Raw genomic sequence first — 16,516 nt, forward strand, 5'->3', positions numbered from 1 at the left:
GTCGGCCGCACCAAGTAGTGTCATTAACGATAGTTTGGGCAGCCGACGTCTTCGAAATCAGCCGAGATTATTTCTTATATCACGAATACAACTTGGGGCGGCCGACGTCTTCGAAGTCGGCCGAGATTACTTGTTCCATAAAGTTGTTAATAGTAAAACCAACCCAACCCAAGCATTATTCGTGATATAAGAGTAATCTCGGCCGACTTCGAAGACGTCGGCCGCCCCAAATATTGTTCGTGATGTAAGAAATCATCTCGGGCGACTTCGAAGACGTCGGCCGGTCCAAGTAGTGTCATTAACGATAATTTGAGCAGCCGACCTCTTCGAAATCAGCCGAGATTATTTCTTATATCACGAATACAACTTGGGGCGGCCGACGTCTTCGAAGTCGGCCGAGATTACTTGTTCCATAAAGTTGTTAATGATAAAACCAACCCAACCCAATACAGCCCAACCCAACCCAAGTATTGTTCGTGATATAAGAAGTATTCTCGGCCGACTTCGAAGACGTCGGCCGCACCAAGTAGTGTCATTAATGATACTTTAGGCGGCCGACATCTTCGAAGTCAGCCGAGATTTTTGCATTATTTTTCTCGATATTTAAGCATCCGAGAGCAAAAATGATCTTAATGAACTTAATTATTCTATAAGTTTTTTTGTAGTATAGTCCGAATATCGAATATTTTATCATAAAAAATTGATTAATATATCTTAATTATGTTCTTAATTTCTTACCTTTGTTTGCTGCGTAGACGTCGTCTGAGATATTTCTTCCATAAACTTCAAGCAAGGTAGACTTGGTTTCACGTTCCGAATCCTGAATAATATCAAATTTTCCTATTTTTCTCGATATTTACGCATCTGTGAGCAAAAGTGAAAGAAGGATCTAATTAAGGTTTGGATTAGAAGAAAAAAAAAGAAATATAATAGTGAAATTGCTACATTTCCAATACATCAAATTGTTTAACAAATTCAAATAAACATTTACAATAAATTCAAATATACAACCATTAACCTAGTGTATTAACCATTGTACATAACTGTAACAATAAAAAAAAACAATACAATTTGGGTTGTTAAAGTACATTTTAAAGACTATGAAAGTATTTAACAATTGGTAATAAAAAGTACGATTAATAAACGGTTTCAAAATGTGTTTTTTTCCTATTTCACAACATAAATCTAAAAATAAGTTTGTCTTTTTTTGAAAAAATTTTCTTAAAAAGCAAAAAATGAGATATTTTTTAAGATCGATTTATTTTTATCTTCTTTTAGTACAACGCCAAGAGTTTTTTTTGAGTATTCTTATAAAAAGAATTTTTTAAGATAAAGAGATTCATTTAAGTTTTACTGAGAACTACAACAACAACTCCATCATCATAGAATTCCATATTCTAGATACTCTAGATACATCTATTAATAACCTACGATATATTTGGCGTTTGAAACAATGCCGACGCAGAATTCAACAACCCAATCCTTTGCTTTTGCTTCCGTTGTTCCGCCATTTGGTCTTTTAACTCCATCAATTGTTGCGATAAAGTTTGCACCAACACTTGCGTCGTTTCTAGTTGTTGCTGAAGACTGCGCAATTCAATTTGCTCGCCATCCCCTTCCACCGAAGCCAAAGACATTGCACGTTTTCGTGGAAACCATTCCAAATTCGATGCTTTTACCATCGATGATACATAACTTTCTGGACCCGTAAATTCCGTCGGATCTTTCACTTTTATCAATACTATGAAGTGAAGGTAATGCCACATGTTGTGTTCACCTTTGATATGTTGTTCAAAACTTACAGTTTTATTATCAAATGCAGAACGATTTAATCCTACAACGATAAGAACTTTTTACTATATTACATCGATATTTATTAATAAGTACCGCAAATAAAGCACGTATTTTTTAATGTAAGTTCCTTTTGTTGTTTTTCCGATCTTAAATCGGCGAATGTATCGATGATGACACCAAAAATAAGATTAAGTACTATAATGATGACGATAAAATAGAAAAGGAGATCGTAAATAACCCGGGCTACAAAAAGCGCTTCCGTGCTGCTCCGAGCACGCAATATATCCCCGATTCCACCTCCATTTCTCAACCCTTGGTTAAGAGTGGTCAAGATGCACATTCTCAATGAATCGCAAGCTCTCTCTTTCGTTTCACCTTTCTCCCCATCCGTTGAATTACTAACAGCTAAAATAATCGTTAATTATTCAAAATTTTCTAATACAGCAAAATAAATTTGTGTGTTAATAAAAGGCTCACATCAAAATCAATCAGAAATAAAGTTTAATCTAATTTTCTAAGATGCATCAAACTTAAAAAAATCACAAAAATCAAATTTTACCTTAACCAAAAATTGCGCAACCCTAATTACAATGTGAATAATATAATATACATATAAATAAATATATGCTGTTTTTGATATTGTTTGGTTAAATACTTACGATCTTCGTCGACGTTGAGTAAGAAATCGTCCTTGAAAAACATGTAACCGATTATTGAGAACATGTAGACGAGTATTAACGCTAAAACGGCCGTTAAAACGATGGAACGTCCGTTTCTTGTTACGGAACGGATTACGTTGAGAAGAGTTTCTTCGCGATAAACAACATCGAATAACTAAAAAAAAATAATAATAAATTATAATTTTATAGATTTATGGTTTTGTGCTCACCAAAACAGAATAAAAGAATGGATTTATAACGATTCCTAATATACAAAATATAAGGTAACCCATATGATATAAAAGTTCAGCATCGGTGACGATCTTATGAACAGGTTTAGTGTGCGTCCCATGATTTCCCATGATGCTAAATAAATGAATACCTTTGAGAAGCACCGTTAAAGTACCAAGAACTATCAACGTTGATTCTGGGCCGAGCGAAAATATAAGCCGTAGAATTGTAGATGCGACTAATGTCCTAATACCCGGCTCACGAGGTAGCTTAAATACTATACCCGCTGCTGTCACCATTGTTATCCAAATTATACCCGACATTGTTGATCCTAATTCTATATAAAAAAGTATTATTTAATAATATTAATAATAATAATTAATAATTTACCTGGTAATGGATTATCAAAAGGATAAAACAAAGCCATAATTAAATTGATAAGTACGGCACAATTAAATAATATATTACTCCAAAGTGACATGTAATTGCTGACCCAATACAAAATCGATTGTCCCCTAAGTTTTTTCTGCCATTTCATTTCGTTAAACATCGAATCGGTTCGTTCGAAAAATTCGCAAACTTTCGAACCTTGATCGTCTTTTTCGACGGTATTAAGTACTTTACCTTTGGTGTCTTCTGTAATGTACTCGCAAATTTCAGGAATAGGAAAAACGATACGCTCCAATGTACGATCTTGTCGGACAATTTCTATTTGAGCTGTACGTTTTTCATAAAATCTCAACGCGTCAGCCGTTTTTTGGTCCGTAGCCGGATCTGTTGGTTTTAAAAGAGCCGCTAAATCTTTGTTATGTTGGGCTAGTTGATAAAATAATATGTAAATGTTATGTCCGACATCGCGAGGTGAAACTCCGTTATCGCTTCCGTTATCATCGTCGTCATCGTCATCTAAAGCTTCTTGATGGAATGCTTTACAAGCGACATCGACGAGTTGTTTTGGGTTCATGTTAAACAATATTCTTTCGGCGTTTTCAGTATCTCCACGACTTTCCATGATGGCAAGTAACAATTTTGAGGCGTTATTTTTCAACTCTAAAATAAGATCCATTCGAGATTTTCCTAAAGGGTTAATATCATTTAAAATGAGAGCGGTTATAATATCGAGGCCGTTCGATTCTTGCGTTGCTATACAATTTTGGTTTTCATGACATGGCCCTTGGCAATATTCCGTGAGCGTTTCTAACGTTTGGTTTATTAAAGCAACGTTATTTTCGTTTATGTAAAGACCTAAAAGTCCTAAACCACCGGTTGTTGAACCACAAATACAATCGAGAAATAGGAGAGTTTCGGATACTAAGTTGTAATGAGTTTTATTATTTTGGTTTCTTAAGAGGTTTTGTAGTGATGAATTGTGGTTTTCGCAAAGTAGTTGTAAGAATCTTAGAATTGGTTGCATTATAAGTACTTTAGTTGATAAGACGTTTTGGTCGTCTTGTTCTCGGTGTCGTTCTAATTTTTCTGCTAATAAATCTTCGAATGTTGATATAGCCCCGGTTGGAACAGCCCCGTTTTCGTCTCCCGCTGTTATGTTTCTAACATGAGCGTAACTCATCCCCGTTGATTCAGCAGCCCTATTTAATTGCTCCCTTAAATCGTCGCTTATTGAAATACCATTCGTTTTATTTGGGTATTTTCTGTTTAATTTATCTGATTCTTTAGTGTCTTGTTTATCATCGTGAGCTTTTACCGTCATATCGGAGGTGTTTACAGTTACCGTTGATTTAATTTCTTGTTGGGCATCCCTCATTTTTTCATAAAACACTTTAAAGAACGATTGACTAAATTCACCGCGTAATAATTTTTTATACATGCTTTTTTGTATAATCGGATTACCCCCTTCTAAAAGTGCAATCCCTAACAAAATCGCCTCCTCAAATATCGAAGGAGAATGCACTGATTTTATAACTAATTCAACCACGAGATTTGACGCGCCCTCTTTATCAAGGTGAGTTTGTACTTCGTGTAGAGTACGACCGGCTCTACTTAGTATTTTTGCTAAAATAAACACTAATTTATTAATTAATTCAAAAATCGGTTATTTAAGTTACCTCCAGGACCGTGCATTGATGTTGAATATTTAAAAGTGTTAATATCGAAGGTTTCGTGTTTTAAAATAAAGGATTTTCCGAAATAACGTGCTAATAAACTATTACGTAATACTTCACCCTGCAATTAAACAATAAATTAAATAAGAAATAAGAAATACAGTAAAAATTCGATATAATCGATCTGGTTAGAACGGACTTATATTTTTATTGAACTAAAAGTGCGCGGGCACTTTGCCGCCAAAGTGTAATGGACATCAAAACCATGCAAAACAAGTTTAGTCGCTTCCCGCGCAAGATGTGTTAAGACCGAATGTTTGTAGTTTTAGTTGTTATTAAGTGCTACATTGTTGTATACTTAATTCAGTATTACTTTTAATCCGTTATATCGATATTTTACTATATTTAAAATTATTTGAACGAATTGTAAATGAATTGTAACTAACCAAAACGAGGTTCATACATACTTACCGCTTCATTTTTAATAACTTTTTCACCCTTTTTACGTAAGCAATAAATACAAAAACTGTTGATCAAATAAAGTTCAAAATAAAAATGGTTTAAATTACCTTTTCGCCATAATCAGGATCAATAGCCATCATTTCGCGCAACGTCTTTAAAACCTTCACGCAGAGCTTATCTTCTTTCTCCTCTAAAAGTTTTTCGGTGTGCTTTATTAATCTACAAATGAATCCGCCGCTTTCGCATTTTTTTCGCGCCTCCGTTCCGGGTGGAAACAATAATTCCGGTCTGTATAAAACGTCGACCAGCAAAGACAACTCAGATTGGACCAACGGTTTTAATTGATCCTCCAATAATGAGACGATATCTTGCAAGCCTTCGATAATACTGCGGTCTAATCTCATTAATTGCGATTGAGAACGTTCGATTTTTGGGCTTTTTGAGGCGTGTAACCATTTACTAGTTTGTTTTGATAAAATCGTCGCTTTATTAAACATTGCTACCACTTGACTTTCTAAATCTAATGGTATTGCTATTCCTCTTTTTTTCGCTATTTATTAAATTAACAAAAATAAAAACAAATTATTTGTAATAAAAGTAGAATTAAGTACATACCGACTTCAGATAAAGTACGTATACAATTTTCAACATTGAATCTTTGAGACGCTGATAACCAAGGGCATTGGGTTACTCTGAAGGCGGATTGTAAAAGTTGCACAAAAATTGGTTGACGGGTCTGAAAGGCGATTTTAACGTTATTAATAAAAAAGTTTTAATTTGTTGGTATTATTAGGGTTTTTTTAATGAATAAACGTTATTTGTTAATATATTTACGCTCAATCGGTTTCGGCTCGTCAGGATCAATTAATCGAGTTGAAATATCAACCTTATTTTTACGTTTATGGAATAAATGAAGTATTAGAGAAAAGCATGGACAATTTATTAAAAAAATGAAGATAAATTTTGCACTACCGAAGCAGGAAAGAAATCGAGAAATTACTTACGTTTTGTGGAAACGGCGCGTACTTTAACGGGCCGTTTACCGAAAAAGGATCGCAGTCGTCGATTGCGGAATCGCTCCAAAAAACCCTCGCTTCATGCAGATGTTTCTACCCATCACCCAAGATAAATACCAAAAAAAAATGTTTACTGGCTGTATTGATAGCTATAACTACTACTATTACTACGATTTTTACTACTCTAAATAAGACAATTTAAATAAAAAAAAATTGTGATTGAAAATAATAATTCAACACTTGCGTGATTCACTATCAATACAACTTTTGGTTAAGAGAATGCAAAAAGCAAATTAAGAATTAAAAAAAAATATTCTAAAAATATTCGAAATAAAAATAATCATGCATTTTACCCAAAAAATTAAAAACTCGACAAAATTAATACCTGTACTGTAGTGCTTTGATGAGAAAATGGACTACTAAAAAACGTCGAAATAATATTCATAACACCATTAGTAACATAATTTTCTAAAGCCTTATCCGGATGTTTGCGATCATGAGGTGCAGTCGCAATATCGGCCATATCAACAAGAAAAGAATTTTCGAACAAACTCCACATATGATTTGAGGTGTAAATTTCCTTCATTTCAACTTCTGTATCGATGTAACAATGATTTAAAAAACCCACATAGGCTTCTTTCACCTCTGGAATACAATCTCGATGAGTTACCATCGCCACAATATCATCTAATGGGAGTAAACTATGACATTTTATTTCCGTATACACATTTTTGCCCATTGTACAACAAGCAAGAAGTTTTACAAGCTCAACATGGTAACGAAGAGGACTTCCTTCATCCATGCTATGACGTTCTGAACGCATCATCTCAATGAAATGATTAAATGATGCTTTATCGTTATAAAAAACTAAAACGTCTTCACCGGCATTTATCAACTACAAACATTAATAATTAAATTTATTTTTTTAAATTAAAAAAAAAGTAATACCTCTTGCATAACTTTATCTTGACACTTTCGTATAAATTGATTCTCAGCTTTAACGATAGTTTGTAAAAATTTTAAATATTGCACGTGACGCCCATGGCTTTCAATACAATGCACAAAATGTTGTATGACTTTTTCGTTGACTTCATTGCACAAAGTGTGGTTGTCTTGGAATATTGAGCAAACGGTTTGAGCTTCTCTGATCTACAAAAAGTAAGTTATATCGATTTTATTGCAATATTTAGCGACGTACCCCGGGGTTTAAAAACAAATCCAAATGTTTATACAATAATACTTGATTTTGTTGGTTTCCCAAACAAAAGTTTTGTAAAAATTCGTGTGCCAGTCGCATTAGTTCGTTCATTCTCACATCTTCTTTTTCATCGTAAGGGATTTGTAATAAATCCAAGACAACTGTGTGTACCCCAACGTTCCTGAGAAGACGTTGTTCGTGTTTTCTTGGTTTCATCGTTCCGGTAACGCCTTGAGCGCATAATTTATTCATACGAATCAAAATTTGTTGAATTTTTTTGTATTCATCCGCTTGATCTGGATGTAAAGGTGGCCCAACGTCTAAATTAATTGCAGAACCTTTCTTTTCAATCGAACTTAGCACAGGAGGTGATTTTCTTGGAGTAACTTCTTCTTCTTCTTCCTTGTTCTTTTTAGTTTCAGATGCCGCGTGATCTTCCACGCATTTTGATTTATAGACCCAAAGTTCTGATTTTTCAACTGATTGACGCAAAACATCCAAATCAACTTTAATTTGTTTGTAAGACTCAACATCGCTATCGGAAACTAACAGTTGTACTTGTCTGAAAGCTTGCAACACTTCTTGTCTTTGACTAAAGTGGCGAAATAATAAATGTAGAGCACCGGAAACTAGCTGCGGGTAATCATGCATCGTTAAATGCAATAAAACGCGTAAAAATGTTCGTCCACCGTGCCCATCAAGATCTAATTCAGTGCATTCTTTGGTGCTACCAAAAATTCCTTCAGCTTGACTTCCAATCAATTCTAAATCAATATTTTTTTGACCAAGTTGTAACGAGTCACCGGAATTTTTTTCCGACTCATCAAATTCTTGTTTAAAAATACTTAATAAACAGCTAATTCGAAAATCTAGTCTTACATCCAAAATAAACTACAAAAAATCAATTATTAAGTGAAAATATTAATTTATTTATCACCTGTAATATTTCGATAATTTTTAATTTCGTATCCATAACTAAAGGATACTCTTTTAAATACTGAGTGTTTTTGTTGTGCTGATTAGAATTAGTGGAAACAACGGATCGCCCAACGGGTCCTAATGCAAACGATGACATTACAGCGCCCATATCTCCGATTGTTCTCAGAACGCCACCTTCAGCTTTAACAGAATCGTTAACGATGAATAATTATTAAATAGTCATTTCACAAAAAAATAAACAAACAAAATTAAAGTCAAAGAAAAGATAATAACTTAGGGTTTAACTTAAAACCGGTCATAATCCTTTATTAAAAGTGTATCAAAGCTTATATTTTAAGATGATAAATCTAACAAGAAAAGGCTCAAAAGTGTCAATTTTAATCAAAGTATTACTAGGAATATAAAAATATATGATTTAGTGTTAACATGGCTTAGAAAAGATGCTACACTAACTTAATGAACATGGGTTAGGTTGGGTTAATAATTTATTAATTATAACCTCGGGGATTCTCGGCAGATTATTACAAAAGTTGAATATTCTATAAAACCTGCTTCATCAGTGAACAGAATTTTGGTTAAAAAGTCTATTTCCCGTAAAAATTGACAAAATATTGATGTTGCGTATAAATAAAGACTTGCACACGTTGGAAGTTGTACCCACTTGAGCCGAAATTCTTCTCACACTTGCTTCGTGTTTTTCCTAAGTATTGTTCGTGATACTGATGATACTTGGGGAGATTAGTTCTTATATCATGAACATAACTCGGGGCAGCCGACATCTTCGAAGTCGGCCGAGATTATTTCTTCCATAAATTTCAAGCAGGTTAAGAGAAATAATCTCGGCCGACTTCGAAGACGTCGGCCGCCCCAAGTATCAAAAAATAATTGCTACTTAAAAATAAAATTTTAATTTGGCACTCATGAGCCTATCATTGTAAAAAGTATAGTAAATGGCTGTAGGAGGGTTAAAACGATGACACGATGAAAAATGATAAAATTAGTGATGTGCTAAAAGAACAAGGTTTAAAATATCAGCTTTCTAATATTATTTAAGTATAAATACCAACTTCATCTAAAAAAATAACTGGTTTTTATGTAAACCCCAAAATAATAGAACAAACAAAGAAAAGTAGACGACGAACGAGAAAATATATATGTAAATAGTAAACAATCACACTGTGCGTTTGTTAAAAAAAGGTAATACGCATGCATTTTATACCTCTATCTTCAGCTGCGGACGTGTCTTCAGCTGTGTATGGGAAAACAAATAGTTTGCACAAATTTGTTACAATCTAAATTCGAATGTATAAAAAAAATACTTACATTCGACGTCGCCGGTTGGAAGTCGTCCATCGACGTAATCGTTTTCAGAAATGCAATCTAAAATACTTAGTAACGTTTTCGTTAAACGCAATAAATCCCAAAAGCTATAGAATCCGAAGTAGATCAATTCTCTGGCCAATTTTACGACTTCGAATGTTAGCTTGTTTTGTTCTTGGTCGGAAAACGACCACATTTTCGCGACTACGTTACATAAATAATCTTCTACAAAGGCGATCGTTGAACAAAATTGTGCTCTTACTGCTTCTTTATTCGGATCTGGTGTTTTATTATTATCATAACTAAAAAAAATTAATTCGTTAACGAATTGAGGTGATGTATTAAAACACTTACTCTTGTATAGACATTTTTGATGGAATTTCTGACCAAAGCCTTGCATATTTAACTGGAGTAACTGGTTCTTGAGGATCTCTATCAACGTGTAAATGCAACATAAGTCGACAAAAAGACGCTCGAAGTTCATAACTAACGCTTTCGTCCGACATACATTTTAAAATCAGATCTATATCCAAGTGAGGTGAGAGATTGTTAAGTGCAAGGTATTGACGATTTAAACACATATTCGAAAACAGATCTAATTGGTGACAATAATAATCTAAAATTGCTTGACTATCGCGATTGCCCATTTTGGCTTCTCGACACAAATCGCTTAAAGAAGCCGATTTTTGCCGATTATTCCACAACAACATCACGTGGCATTCTTCGACGAAAGTTAGAAGTGGTTCTAATTCGGCTTCGGCTTCGTCTTCTTGAAGCTGTTCGATTTGCGTCCGCATCATTCGAGTTTCGATGAGTATATCAGAATTTTTAGCGCTTAAAACGCTTTTACAGATCAATTCTTGAGTAACGGGAATCGCCTTTTTGTTTGAAATGCACAGATCAGAAAGATAATCGAGAAATCGCGACTCCCAGTTGTGCATATTTTTCCGTACCAACCCAACAAACGTTTCTATTTCCGCTGCCGTTATGTGCTTCTCGAGCAACTTCCGGTTGTTGTGCAATAATGCGGTTATTGTATCTTCTGCGAGAATATCGTAACCAATTTGTTTTTGCATAAAACCAAAATGTTTTGCGATGTATTCCTAAATAAATAAATATATGCAATAAAATATAGTATAGAGGTGTTTTGTTTAGTTAGTATGAATGTGGTTTACTTGATTTTTTCTGTAATCTTGTTGGCTTAAACGAAGTATTCTGTAACACAACCTAAAAATGTATTTGTATGGACCATGTCTTGGGTCGTTTAATTCATCCAAACGTAAAAATGGTTGCTCTCCATCAGTTTCCATAAAAGGGCCCTATTACAAGTACAATTAAAATATTATAACTATTAGAAATCTAAATAATTGTAATACCTGCAAAATTTTAAACAGTTGTTTTAAAATCGCTTGTTCTCTAAGTAACTTTTGCCGATCCCTATTCGGATTAGTAATGGCTAATTCTAAAGCTTCCGTTTTGTTTTGTTCGTTCTCTAATTCCGCCACGAAATAAACAATATCTTGCAGCAAATTCGTAACCGCCCTAAAAAATTACTTTTTTAACTTTCCAAACTTGAATCTGCTGTTGCGTCAATAATGTGTTTTAAGTATTGACGTTTATACAAATAAAAAGATTAATCACCTAAGTATAATTCGTTTTTCTATATATACATGAATTAATTTATGGTGAAAATGGATAACAACAATCTCAATAAATAAAAACTATACCTTCTTTCATTATGAGATATCGTTCCTTTTTCCAATCTGAGAGATAACGATGACAAAAGTTTACAAGCATCATTTGCAAAATCTAAATCGCGTACTTCAACGGGAGACACGGGGATTAAAGCGAATGCCTCCTTATCTTCCTTGGTCAGTGCACAACCAACTTTAGACATAACAGGTTTTTCTTCATCTTTATCAATTGGTACCGATGTTGAATGTACCCATGTATTGGTAACAACGTGGTGTAACCTTACATAACTCGATTGCGGGATGAGGGAATCACCGCGAGTTAACGTAGTTGGATCTAATTCGAAAAGTAGACAAATCTCGTTAGGGCTAACATAAGGTATCAAATGATAGTTTGGTCCATCAACGTGATCCGAGCGGAGTTTTTCGTTTGGTTCGTTGTTATCAGCGTCGACGGTTGCAGCTAAATAATGTCCGGTGGCGAGATGTTTAAACCGAAACAACGAGTTCCAATGTCCGGCTCCACCACGACATGGATCATGGTGAATGACTTCAATTTCCCATAAAGCTTTACTACTTGTCGCTGCCGTTGCGCTTGTTCTACCGGTTGTTCGTAAAAAAACATGTTGAGTTTTTTTGTACTCATCCATCGTGAGGAACTTTTCTTGTTCCGCGTGAAACAGCCGTACGACGTCTCCACCTTTTAAGACATCTTCAGCGTTTTCGCGGTGTTCTAGAAACAGAGTAATTTTCCAAGAAGACGTTCCGTTTACTACATTAACTTCTTTACAACCGGGATTATCAGGAAGTTCATGATTGGCGGCAACGTGAAGTACTTGTTGCCCGGTATTAACCGGATTTAATATTACTTTATCGCCGAGGACTATGTTATCACCATTTGCGCGTAATTTATAAAACGGTAAGATGTAAAACCAGGAACCTTCATTTCCGTTGCCATCCAAGTAAACTCGCATCGCGTTCTTTTCTAGCAACGCCGGCAAACGTTTGTTTACGGTTAAATATTTATTGGATTTTAAATGTAATAGCTATAAAATAAATATCGTTTTAGTTTATTGGGGAAAAATCGTTTTAAATTAAAATTACTTGTACTGAGATTCCGTAATGCACATTTGAACCTAGCGTTTTCTTATGTTCGGTATCGTTTTGTTTCTTTTCGATTTCCGCTGCGTGCTATATTGGAGAAGATCAAAGAAAATTGTTATACAAACATTTTTTGCTTATTTCTTAATATCCCAAAAGATGTTGAATAAAATATGTAAATATATTTGAATATTAATTAATGATGGCATTTCTATGTTTAGAATGTAAATACATTAATTTAATACATATATTTTATGACCATTCTATACAGTGTGTTTGATTATAATTGTAACAACAGATATCTTGACCATATTGATCCATATCACTGAGGATTCTGCTTGAAGTTCATGGAAGAAATAATCTCGGCCCCAAGTATTATGAACAATACAATAAGTCTACCTTGCTTGAAATTTATGGAAAAATAATCTCGGCCGACTTCGAAGACGTCGGCCGCCCCAAGTATCATGAACAACACAATAGTTCTACCCTGCTTGAAATTTATGGAAGAAATAGTCTCGGCCGACTTCGAAAACGTCGGCCGCACAAAGTTTTGTCCATATTACTTGTCACGAACAATACTTGGGTTGGGTTGCGTTGGGTTGGGTTGGTTTTACTATTAACAACTTTATGGAACAAGTGATCTCGGCCGACTTCGAAGACGTCGGCCGCCCCAAGTTGTATTCGTGATATAAGAAATAATCTCGGCTGATTTCGAAGACGTCGGCCGCCCAAACTATCGTTAATGATACTACTTGGTGCGGCCGACGTCTTCGAAGTCGGCCGAGATTACTTCTTATGTCACAAACAATACTTGGGTTGGGTTGGGTTGGTTTTACTATTAACAACTTTATGGAACAAGTAATCTCGGCCGACTTCGAAGACGTCAGCCGTCCCAAGTTGTATTCGTGATATAAGAAATAATCTAGGCTGATTTCGAAGACGTCGGCCGCCCAAACTATCGTTAATGATACTACTTGGTGCGGCCGACGTCTTCGAAGTCGGCCGAGATTACTTCTTATGTCACAAACAATACTTGGGTTGGGTTAGGTTGGGTTGGTTTTACTATTAACAACTATATGGAACAAGTAATCTCGGCCGACTTCGAAGACGTCGGCCGCCCCAAGTTGTATTCGTGATATAAGAAATAATCTCGGCTGATTTCGAAGACGTTGGCCGCCCTAACTATCGTTAATGATACTACTTCGTGCGGCCGACGTCTTCGAAGTCGGCCGAGATTACTTCTTATGTCACAAACAATACTTGGGTTGGGTTGGGTTGGTTTTACTATTAACAACTTTATATAACAAGTAATCTCGGCCGACTTCGAAGACGTCGGCCGCCCCAAGTTATATTTGTGATATAAGAAATAATCTCGGCTGATTTCGAAGACGTCGGCCGCCCAAACTATCGTTAATGATACAACTTGGTGCGGCCGACGTCTTCGAAGTCGGCCGAGGTTACTTCTTATGTCACAAACAATACTTGGGTTGGGTTGGGTTGCGTTGGGTTGGTTTTACTATTAACAACTTTATGGAACAAGTAATCTCGGCCGACTTCGAAGACGTCGGCCGCCCCAAGTTGTATTCGTGATATAAGAAATAATCTCGGCTGATTTCGACGACGTCGGCTGCCCAAACTATCGTTAATGACACTACTTGGTGCGGCCGACGTCTTCGAAGTCGGCCGAGATTACTTCTTATGTCATCAACAATACTTGGGTTGGGTTGGTTTTACAATTAACAACTTTATGGAATAGATAATATTGGTCCAAAGTGTCAAATTAACAATATAGTAAACTTGGTGCGGCCGACGTCTTCGAAGTCGGCCGAGAATACTTCTTATATCACGAACAATACTTCGATTGGGTTGGGTTGGGCTGCATTGGGTTGGGTTGGTTTTACTATTAACAACTTTATGGAACAAGTAATCTCGGCCGACTTCGAAGACGTCGGCCGCCCCAAGTTATATTTGTGATATGAGAAATAATCTCGGCCGACTTTGAAGACGTCGGCCACACAAAGTTTTGTCCATGATACTTGAGGATCAACATTTTGTCATATCTCCAACAATAATCAAGATATCCGCTGCGACAACTAAAATCAAACACACTGTATATGTATAACCTTCAGCATTTTATTTTACCTTGAAGTATCTAAAATATCAGATAACAATCTGTTTAAAAACTGTTATATTGATGCAAATTAATACAAATTTAAAACGCTCAAGGAACTATATTTATAAAATAAAAAAAATAGATGTAATTACTTAATAACTTACATGTAAACGTTTTAAGAGATTTGCATCTGTATTCGAGCCCATACTTTGTTTTGCGGCTTTCCAAAATTGTTTTTGTGCAGAATACCGATTTGCAGGACATATTTTAAATAAACAATCTATAAATGAATTAATGATATTTGAATAAAGTAAATGTAAAATTTTTGTTTTGTACCTCTAAATTTTTTTGGTGGTGTTACTAAATCTCCTGCATCCGGGCAAACAACACACCGGTCATCGACTAACCCTAAAGTACTTAAAAACCCACTAACGTTCCCTTCTGCATAAAGGGAAACGATATCACCCATATGAAGTAAACTTGATGATCCCATCTCAACCATTTTTGAGGTTATAGTTGAGTTTTTTAATTTTTAGGTTAAAGATCAGGAAAACATGTTACTTTTCTCTCATTTGTCTAAAATAAATTAATATAAATTGTATAAAAAAATAAAAATATTAAAACTAGTTTTTTTTCTTTTAATGGTTTTAAAGTAATTACAAAATAACTTACCTAGCACGGAGAGGTTATGATACCTTCCTGCTAGTTTCTATTTAGAATAAAAACTAAAAACGAGAATTTTCGTCGCGAATCACATGTAATACTGAGAATTTCCGTATAAAAACGATAAAATTCAGTAAATTTACATAAACAAGACCGAAGACGTACACGATACGCACAGCTTAGTTTCAAACCACATACATATTTGTGGATTCCTGCTATATTTTTGTTACCACCTTCTATCTTTTTCCTATCTATTAACAAACCCATCTTCTATCTTTGTCATTTTATTTTGAAAAATAATAGTGGGGAAAATTTAATCCTAATAGAATCCTGTATACGTCTCAATTAAGAAGCAACAATAAGATTGTTCCTTAAATTGAAGACTTCGTTAAACATTAATAAAAGAAGAAAATTTTTAATTCTTCTTTTTTTTTAATATTAGCACTCATTTTTATACGTTTTTTGGTGTATTTTTAATTAAAACAGTTTTCTTTTCTTTTTTTATATAGTGAAAACTCTATGTTTTATCTCTTTCTTTGATTTATATTGTTATTAACATTCTAGTTTTACAAGTAGTTATTGCTTGAAGAAAGAAAGGTATATCTCGGTCGCTCTAAATGTTGTTTATGATACTTTAAATTTTAAGTATTCGAAGTCGGCCGAGATTATTTCTTCAATAAAGTTGTTAATGGTATCACTTGGAATTCGGAGTATTAAACCATGCCTATCTTGCTTTAAATCTCTAGTGATACTATTAACAACTTTATATAATCTCGGCCGACTTCGAAGCCGTGGGAAATTTCTAGTTTTGACCCTGTCATGAAGGAGCATGTCAAATTAGCAATGAAAGGTGCTTTAAACTTTAAATGAAAGGTGGAATTAGTGGATCCATTATAGTGGCAAAAATATACAAAATGAATTAATAGAATTCATTTCGCAAAGAATTCAAAGCATTTTGCCATAGATGACTGTACTCCTGATATAAGCCATAGAGTTGTGATTACAAACATTAATTATATCGTGAAGTTTTCTTTAGCAATTAGTAATGGCATTTATAGCGTAAAGTTTTCTTTTGTAATGTCATTTATAGCATGAAGGAATGTTGGGTAAGGTTAGTTTTGTTTACAAACATTAATTATACCGTGAAGTTTTCTTTAGTAATTAGTAACCGAGTGTAGAATATCGACGAGGCAGAACTTTTCTAGAAAATTTTTACAAAACTTCAAATTAGAGATCGACTCAAATCAAAATGAGACACCAGAATAG

At 34.6% G+C, this 16,516-nt stretch overlaps 1 protein-coding gene across 9 annotated transcripts; it reads right to left on the bottom strand.

Annotated features, from left to right (window-relative positions):
* Nucleotides 1-927: 927 nt before the first annotated feature.
* LOC111425531 (Inositol 1,4,5,-trisphosphate receptor) lies at nucleotides 928-15,464 on the bottom strand. 9 transcript variants are annotated; one of them, XM_071198801.1, is made up of 24 exons: nucleotides 15,260-15,464; nucleotides 14,924-15,163; nucleotides 14,752-14,867; nucleotides 12,478-12,564; nucleotides 11,410-12,419; nucleotides 11,059-11,224; nucleotides 10,858-11,001; nucleotides 10,037-10,785; nucleotides 9,686-9,984; nucleotides 9,582-9,611; nucleotides 8,361-8,542; nucleotides 7,424-8,314; nucleotides 7,174-7,374; nucleotides 6,611-7,120; nucleotides 6,214-6,318; nucleotides 5,825-5,945; nucleotides 5,317-5,759; nucleotides 5,219-5,245; nucleotides 4,751-4,868; nucleotides 3,075-4,697; nucleotides 2,684-3,021; nucleotides 2,454-2,628; nucleotides 1,888-2,199; nucleotides 928-1,834 (listed from the first exon to the last, which is right to left on the bottom strand). In XM_071198801.1, exons 2-24 carry the CDS (start codon nucleotides 15,087-15,089, stop codon nucleotides 1,428-1,430), a joined length of 8,220 nt encoding a protein of 2,739 aa, XP_071054902.1. In that variant the 5' UTR covers nucleotides 15,090-15,163; nucleotides 15,260-15,464; the 3' UTR covers nucleotides 928-1,427. The 9 variants fall into 9 exon arrangements, with proteins under 9 accessions (XP_071054902.1, XP_071054904.1, XP_071054906.1 ...); XM_071198809.1 differs by lacking the exon at nucleotides 928-1,834 and adding an exon at nucleotides 2,354-2,375 and having other exon boundaries at nucleotides 2,110-2,199; XM_071198803.1 differs by lacking the exon at nucleotides 9,582-9,611.
* Between the last annotated feature and the right edge of the window lie 1,052 nt (nucleotides 15,465-16,516).

Source organism: Onthophagus taurus, chromosome 8, assembly GCF_036711975.1.
Source record: "Onthophagus taurus isolate NC chromosome 8, IU_Otau_3.0, whole genome shotgun sequence".
In the NCBI taxonomy this organism is placed as follows: Eukaryota; Metazoa; Arthropoda; class Insecta; order Coleoptera; family Scarabaeidae; genus Onthophagus; species Onthophagus taurus.

What these genes read in the sequence shown, in the direction of transcription:
- LOC111425531 (XM_071198801.1), bottom strand. Translation starts at nt 15,089, where the DNA reads ATGGTTGAGATGGGATCATCAAGTTTACTTCATATGGGTGATATCGTT. An exon ending in ATCAAAGCACTACAGTACAG is followed by an intron (nt 6,319 to 6,610) that starts GTATTAATTTTG and finishes GGTGATGGGTAG; the next exon opens with AAACATCTGCATGAAGCGAG. An exon ending in ATCAATGCACGGTCCTGGAG is followed by an intron (nt 4,698 to 4,750) that starts GTAACTTAAATA and finishes TGTTTATTTTAG; the next exon opens with CAAAAATACTAAGTAGAGCC.